Source organism: Solanum pennellii, chromosome 1 (genome assembly GCF_001406875.1).
Source record: "Solanum pennellii chromosome 1, SPENNV200".
Taxonomy (NCBI): Eukaryota; Viridiplantae; Streptophyta; class Magnoliopsida; order Solanales; family Solanaceae; genus Solanum; species Solanum pennellii.
In genome coordinates, this window is record NC_028637.1 from 108,724,549 (window position 1) to 108,732,843 (window position 8,295).

At 37.1% G+C, this 8,295-nt stretch overlaps 2 protein-coding genes across 2 annotated transcripts in view; both read right to left on the reverse strand.

The window, feature by feature from the left end:
- Positions 1-81: 81 nt before the first annotated feature.
- LOC107006938 (probable 26S proteasome non-ATPase regulatory subunit 3) lies at positions 82-4,476 on the reverse strand. The gene is made up of 8 exons (XM_015205447.2): positions 4,278-4,476; positions 3,848-4,038; positions 2,911-3,048; positions 2,686-2,822; positions 2,445-2,499; positions 2,251-2,361; positions 1,498-1,737; positions 82-917 (listed from the first exon to the last, which is right to left on the reverse strand). Exons 1-8 carry the CDS (start codon positions 4,354-4,356, stop codon positions 405-407), a joined length of 1,464 nt encoding a protein of 487 aa, XP_015060933.1. The 5' UTR covers positions 4,357-4,476; the 3' UTR covers positions 82-404.
- Positions 4,477-5,462: 986 nt separating this feature from the next.
- Positions 5,463-8,295, reverse strand: part of LOC107008380 (translation initiation factor IF3-1, mitochondrial) — a 7,340-nt gene continuing 4,507 nt past the window's right edge. Inside the window, exons 7-8 of the mRNA XM_015207391.2 lie at positions 6,783-6,851; positions 5,463-6,679 (exon numbers count right to left, since the gene is read on the reverse strand). Of these exons, the coding sequence (XP_015062877.1) occupies positions 5,774-6,679; positions 6,783-6,851 (975 nt within the window). The 3' untranslated portion in view covers positions 5,463-5,773. The remainder of the gene's footprint in view (positions 6,680-6,782; positions 6,852-8,295) is intronic.

An 8,295-nucleotide genomic window follows, 5' to 3' on the forward strand; every position in this document is an offset into this window, starting at 1 on the left:
GAAAAAAATAAAGAACCTTCAACTCCACCCAAATAGTGTAATAACCAAAGTTCAGCAACAAAAATTGATGGACAAGGAACGACGGAAAAAAAATACTACGAATACCAGACGCTTGAAATTCAAGGATGGCAAATTTTTCGCAGAAGTGAGTGATACAAACAAGAACTAGCTGGAGAAAAATAAATGAGGGGCAGGATCCGGCAGTAATGTTTTTTTTACTAAAACAGAAACACATTTAAACATGAAACCTATTATCAGAATCTAAAAGGCCAAGAGAAATTGCAAATTGAGACATATTTGTTTAAAACCAAGGACAAAGTTTAACATCCAAATTTCAAATCGCGGGGAAGTCTTATATAGGCATCATCCTTGTGCATCTCATAATGATGCTGATCATAAACTTTTCAAAAGTCATCATCATCCTCTTCAGCTATGTGTTGAGCAAGTTCTTGTTCTTGCTGTTGTCTCTCTCTCCTCTTCTCAGCACTTTCTTTCTCCTTGTGGGAGTTTGGAGGAAATCGAAGAGCACGGACAGCCTCATTATGCATGTTAAGACAGAAAGCAATTCTCGAGTTGAAAGCAATTTGAGGCTCATTTGTGGAGTAAATATCTCCAGTTTCCTTTGATACCATCCATCCGTTAGCATGATCCAACGTGGCATCAATTGCACCATCTCGAATCGCTTTAGACACAATACTCTCAGCATCAGCAACAGGGTTTGGAGAATCCAGCCTCAGCTTTTTAGCAACATCAGTCAGTGAGATCCGAGAGTATGAGATGCTGATGTTGCGTAACCCAGTCCTAATGACATTATGCCGAAGTCGCACAATCAAATTGTTGGTTCGGTCTGAACCGAAAGTGCTGGAGAACTTCTCAGCAACATTCTTAAATAACTCCAGATCTCCTATGCGAACAGCCTGAAAACCAACAATATTCATCCATATAATTCAAGATCTGATAGGGGATCAATGAAAAAGGACTCACTGAGGAGATGGAATGTCATCCTAAGCAGGATTTTGATGAATCACCAGTTGTCACCCCTACCCCACGCCCCTTTATGGCACATGAAACATAAGATTCTTCAAAGAAAAAGCAAACAAAAAGAAGACCAGTCAACTTCTCCACACCAGACAGATCTCACGACACATCACACACGCGTCTTTATTATATTAGCCAAGTAAATGGGATCTCATATAAAACATATGCTTTAGTTTGAACTTTGCTCATGCTCTAAACAATGCATCAATGATACTCCACAACACCCTGCAATATGCTACATATTGTTAGATATAGATATCTAGTCACATGTAGGTACACCTGGGTTTTGCTTCTTAGGCAAAATAGATATCACTCCAAATATGTGATATAATAACCCAAAATGCATGCAAAGAAATTTAGCTACCTTTTGCCGAGATGAACTCAGTCAACTTTGATACTGAAGATCTCATAATATGATCCACAAAAATAAATTTAGAAGTTTAATAGCGTCATACATACATTTGTCAGCTCAAAGTATGGCCTTAGTGCTTTCTCCATGCCTTTCTGCATAAAAACAGTCCTTTCTGGAATCTCTCCAAGCAATAACCGGACAATAATAGCCCACTTATTGCATTGAACTCGGAAACCAAGAGCAGCCTGAGGAGCTTTGCGAGCAGCTTGAAGAAGAGATTCTTTAGCATCAGTGTACTCCAACTGGATTGTTCTGATCTTTCCAAGATAAAAGAGGTATCGGCAGAACTGAAGGATATGAGGAAGAAGGGAAGTTAGTAAAGGAGGATCAATTTGCAAGAACAAACATTTTAGACATTCTTTTGACGAAGTTTTTTAGACAATTTCTTAAGAGCAAATTACAACAATAAAAATTGAAAAAAGCAAGTGAACTATTAACTGCTAAAACCAGGTCAAGTTACCACTAAAATCAAGTTAAAAGGAGGATCAATTAGTAAGAACGAACATCTTAGACAGATTCTTTCAGCAAATTACAACAATAAAAAATGGAAAGACCATGTGGACTAGTCAATAACTACTCAAATCAAGTTGAGCTACCACTAAAATCAAGCCACCTCAAGAGTTAAGAAGTCAGCATAGAACCTTGCACTGATCTCAAAGATGAAATACGCTGATATCAATCTATAATAAGCATTAGTTATCATTAAATTAAACACCTAACAATATGGTGGATCAAATATCAATAATGAGAAGAATATAAACAGATGAACTCAGAGAGGACGGAAATTGTGCGGAAATTGCCTGCTGATTTGAATGAGCTTCAAAATGGGGGGCCTTTGACCTCAATTTCTCTGCTTGATCGTACAAGTTGTAGTGAAGATAATTCCGCAATAGCAGATTAAGAAGAGTTTCCTGCGCCCACAATCATTCTATCAGTACAAAACATCATATCTAGAAAACAAAGAGGCACCCAAAGCTCCAAAATATTAACGAACCTGACCCAACTCATCACGGCGTAATGTTGCAATACGGTGCAATGCGAGGAGATTACTGTTGGTAAATTATAAGTTCAATCAGAGACAATCAAAAAAGTCAAAATGGAGGCATAAAGTAGGCATATGGGAGATGGGAGTTAGCTCAGTACTCTCTCTTCCCCAATGTCTCATTTGGAAAACCTGTTCACATGACATGGCAGAGATGTTACATGAGAGCTTGAACTTTAGAACTGAGACTCACCCTCGAATTTCGGCAAGATCACCAGTAAGTTCATAACACAGAGAGTAGTAGAAATAAAGCCTAGATGCTAATATATCAACTGTCCTCCTGTTCACAGTTTTTAGACGAGCAATACTTGCTGAGGAGCATGCCTTGGCCTGAAAGTAAGACCAGGAATATGTTGTAGAAAGCAACAAGTTAACATGAAAAAGGCAATATACAATAGAACATGTAACTTCATCCCACCTCATCGTATTTCTTCTGATCAATTAAGAATATCAAAACAAGCAAGTAGCAATAGATCTCAAGCTCTGGCAAAGAATGCTTGACTGATGCCGGAGTTCCGGATGTTGCACTATCAACTTCCATATCATGTTCATCTTCCTGTAAGAAAGAAAATAATTAACGCAAATAATCAATAGGTAACCAACATCACATACACCACTCTACCATCTCCACAATGTTCCCATGAGAACCTCGTTTACTGTTTCACTTGCTGCGAAGTAGAAATATCAACAGTTCCCAAACCCATGTGAAAGTTAAGTGCATACAATTGTTCCACCGGCGTCCAGACAAATTTCAAGTCATGCTCCACAAGTCCTGAAGTGACTTTGGTGCATAGGATAAGCAAAAACTACTACTAAGTTCTCAATCCCAAACTAGTTAGTGTCGACTACATGATACCTCAATAATTTTTTTTCTTAAAATGAAGAAGTTTCATTCAATACCTAATAATTTAGGTTTCTTTTCTTTTCACTTTTACGACAAGTCCAATACTTTGGTAAGACTAGAGGTTCTCCTCTAAATTTACTAGAGACTTGCATATCTTGCTGAATAAATAACACTGTTTTAGGATGATATACAACATTAAACTCAGAGACTGGAAAGAAATCAAAGGTCGGAGAATGCAAAACATGGTCAGAAGGACCAAACCTGTTAGTACCCACATAATTGCATTATCTTTATTAGCTCAGGGTTGAGAGGAGATAAGTCCACTGATACTTTTGATTATTTACACAACAAATGGTAGCTCATTAGTACAAAGTGCTTAAACATAATACACATAGAGAAAGACATATTGTTACACATTTGAGCGAGGTAAATCTAGCATTATAATCTTATCATGTTACAAACAGTGCCCTGTAATCCACCATTTTAACTCTCTGGAAGTTTCAAAGATTACCTTGGGTAGGAAGGAAGATAGCCGGGAATGCACGTCTGATCCAGGCACTAGAACATAATTGAGGAAAGCACCTAGTGAAGAAGCCTTTAGCTTCTTCCTCAGTACCATAGTCAGCCTCACAGCTCTGGAAATCCTCCTGACCTCACGAGCATATGCCCCAGTCTCAATCAACGATGCTATCTCCTTCAAATCTGAGTAAACACCCAAAAAAAGCTAAATAAACCCCACATTGGATGATCTTACTTGAGAAACCACACTCAGATCTATCATCCTATTGAACCCCAAGATATTTCCGCCGAAAAAAAACCCTAACACCGAAAATAGAAAAAAGACCCAAAACCCTAAAAATTGATCCATCAAATCCAAAACCAAGAAATTTGCAGTCAAAACAGAAAATTAGATCGATAAAGGAGAGATGGATTGAACTTACGGGGCAAGACAGAAGGGTCAGCAGATGATAGGGATTTGGAAGGAGGTGCTTGGTCGGCCATCTCCACATCTTGAGTCATCTTTCTTGGAGAAGAAATCTGAAACTGAAGAAGAATGTTCAATTCAGCGAGTCGATGCTCTGATAAACCTCACACACTGCAAAGTGCAAACCCTCTTTTTGACTATTTTGCCCATGCTTATTCCTCTTTTTATTTGGTTTTGGTTTTTAACTCTCTCTCTATTTCTTGTTCCTTACGTTAGATTTTTTTTACTGAGGTTTAAAACAAAAGCATAATATATATTGAATCCTAAATTTAGTTTAAAATTTTAATTTTAATCTTTAATTTTTATAATGCACAAACAGGCATTTTAATTATCTAACTTTTAAATAAATAAACACATGAGTCCTACATGGTAAAATACATGTAGGACATCACGTAGGACAAAAAGTGACATGTAGGATGACATATATGACATGTGTGTCTATTTGTTTAACTTTTTACAAGTTTAAGATTCTATTTGTGTACACCCAAAATTGAAGGACATAAATGTGATTCGAAGCCAAGTTAAAGGACATAATTATGTATTATGCCTTTAAAAATTCCGATACATATTACTTACTCTATCTGTTGTTTTAAAATATTTTCAGTGGATATATATCAGTGCAATTAAATTAGAATTCATCGTACCAAATTATCAAATTAAATTTTGAAAATACTAAATACGATATCGAATTTGCCTAACAATAGTCATATGAGATATTTACTCAAGTGTGAACAACAGTAATAGTAAATGACTCTCCAAGCATATTATAGCTAATTGATCTAATTAAATCAACCAAGATAATATTTACAGTGATTTGAATGACTTTTAACGGACTTATAAAGCCAAGCTCATTATGTTAGAGCTTGGGAATAGAAATCTCTATCCTCTTTGAATGTTATTTCTCTAAAAGCTATTAATTATGTAAGCATTGAATAAATTGTGAAAACCTTATCAAAAGTAGTACATAAAAAAGTTAAAATGAATGGGTATAAGAAAATTTACACCATCAATAGAGTTGATTCTGAATCATGTATTGTGAGAAAAGAAATACTTTTATTTTCTTTGTTGGAGAGCTGCATTGAGAGGGAAACTGCAAGTAATACAGCTATTTTGAAACAGAGGAAGTGATGTTTCAGTCCTCTCGAATAACAATGAGAAATATATAGATATCAATAGGCATTACACATAATGTTAACGTATTGAACTACAAACAAATTGATGGGGTGACTGGCTCTAGCCATGCACCACCAGTTTCGAGACTAAATATTAATGTCGTACCAGACACTACTGACTATCAAGATCGACTGAATGAGAGTGTGGCTGACATGGTGAAAGAGAAAATCAGCCTAAGATGTCCTGTATATCAGATTCATCCCATCAATATAAAATGTGTATATCAGATTATTTGCTCTGCTCAAAATGTAGAAACAAAATTTGGATCATTTCTGCAGCTTAGCGTTGAGTTTCCGAGTTGTGGCTAGGCTTCATGTTTGCGCTGTCACCAAAGATCGGGTATTTCCCTTGACCATCCCTCCTGCTAAGATCAGGTCTTCTAGCTTGAGCATTGGCCATAGGTAAACCTCTAGGATCTGAACCACTAGAGCTCCTTCCAGAATTGAACAGCTCACTTTTCTTGTACCTATTCTGTGTGGCAACATTGTTCTCCTTGCCTGGGGTCCTGTCTGCTTGTGGAGAGCTAAAAATACCAAAACCAGAGGATGGACAACTTCGAACACTAGACTGAGAAGGATGTTGCTCAGGAAACTTCCTTGGGAACTGAGATCCAAGGTCTCTACTATGTGACAAAGTATTCCGGTCCAATGGCAGTTGCCTTCCTAGATCAGATACGGTGTCCACCATCTTTGTACTCCTCAAACTTGGGTCTCTTTTATACCTATTTTCTTCCCCTGACGGACCCTGCAATGTGTTTCCTGATTCTCTTCTGAAACTACTTTGCAGATTTGAAGAAACATTTGCAGAACCTAGTGTTTTAGTACCCTCTTTTGCACTCTCTGCAAGATCGAAAACCTTGTCACAATCACCATTTGCACTGGACATTCTCCAACCTGATCTGGCGTTATCAACATCTTCATTAGTCATTGCTTCCATACAGCTATCATTGTCACTTTCAATACCAGATTCAGAAGTATCACAATTTTGCTTCGATTGTGAAAAAATTTCAGGTGCTACTGAAGCTGATTCATTAGAATCCTCTGCAGAGATGGCACTCTTGTCTTCTTTTGATGGTTTCTTTCCCGACCCTTTCTTTGATGGACCAAACTTAACATGCCTGACAACAATATATGCCTGCTTTTTCTCCACTCTTGGTCCACTTTCAATATAAGCAACATCTTCAATCTAAAGAAAACAACACCCACCCATGCACAGCACAAAATAACAAAACACCAATTAACGATAGCTTCGCACAGGATGCTACAAACATAATACCAGTATATCATACCAGAGGAGAGAAACGTGATAACACTGCTCCCAAATCCTCTCCTTCATTGCCCATGGACATGGCTGTACACTGTTCAGGAACACAAAAGATCATAAATTAATTAATGGAGAACCAACTATACATTATCTTGAAATCAACATTATCTGCTTTAGGAAAAACATTGCAGACAATAAATCCTCAAGAATCGATGTCACATTTTAATAAACATGGCCTTGCTGCCAAAGTAACCTGTCCAAAACTGGTTCAGATTTCTCAGAAAGTACCAAAATGCAATTTTATTGAGTTTCTCGAAGCCAAGCTTCAGGTAAACAGCAGAAGACCCACATCCAGGTTGCTTATCATGCACCCTAGTTTTCCAAAAATGCATGCAACAGTGGACTGGCTCAGCTCCATAATGATTGTCAGAGAAGATATCATATAGAAAAAAAGTACTCCCTCAGTTCCTATATACTTGTCATCCTTTCTAAATTACTAACTAAAATAGATAATCCACAATACTTGTTTGTTTCCAGTTTTACCCTTTAGTCATAAATATAGATAGATACTAATATGGTACAAAAGAAAGAAGAAGTATTAAATCGATAGGAATAATAGATGAGGATAATTTAGTTAAAATACCCTCTACTTAAATGTTTTTCCTTGAGGGGTGTGCAAAGAAAAAACATGACATGAATTTTGGAAGAGGAGCGTAATGAAAACCAACATCTACCTAACAGCAGCTTTAATATATTTCAGACCACTAAAGGGCTTGCTTAGCTGGAAGGAGATTGGGATAAGAGGAAAAGAGGAGGACTGGTGGGAACTGATCCCAGCATGCACTTGGTGGACTTAATGGAAGGAAAGGAATGTAAGATGCTACGAAGGCAAGAGTAATAACATCCAGAAAATCAACATGAATTGTCTTGGCTTAATCTATTTTTGGTGTAAACAGGATATGGTGATGTATATAAACTTTTTGTGGATTTTATAGGAGAACTGTATAGAACCATGGTTAGTGTTTCTATGCTTTTTGCATTTCCCAGGAGTGGTTTGTAGCTAATCAGTCTCATCATTTTGGGAATGATGAGCCTGTTTTGTGATAATAAAGTTACCTTACTCTCAAAAAAAGAGATATATTTCAGAGAAATCCAAGAAATATATGCAAGTAGATCAAGTTGAACTCAGGAAAATTCAAATGCATGTATTGCCAAACCAGCCTGTCAACCTAAAAAGTATTAAATTCATTAGACATGCACAAAGAGGATGGTCTTCAAATTTCAACCTCTCAGTTAAGCAATTAATAACCTTCAAGCTTTAACCTCATCAATTAAATAAGATCTTGTACCTTCCGTGAGCCACTAAGAACATGTTGAAGCACGAGTTAGAATGAAGGCAAATTTTTCCTCATTTGTCCTTTTTTATGAGTTAGAATTGATCATTCAACAAGAGATCATTTTACGATTTGTGATAAACAACACACATCACATGTCGCACTCTTACAGGTAGACCAAAGACCTGGACCCCCCCCCCCCCC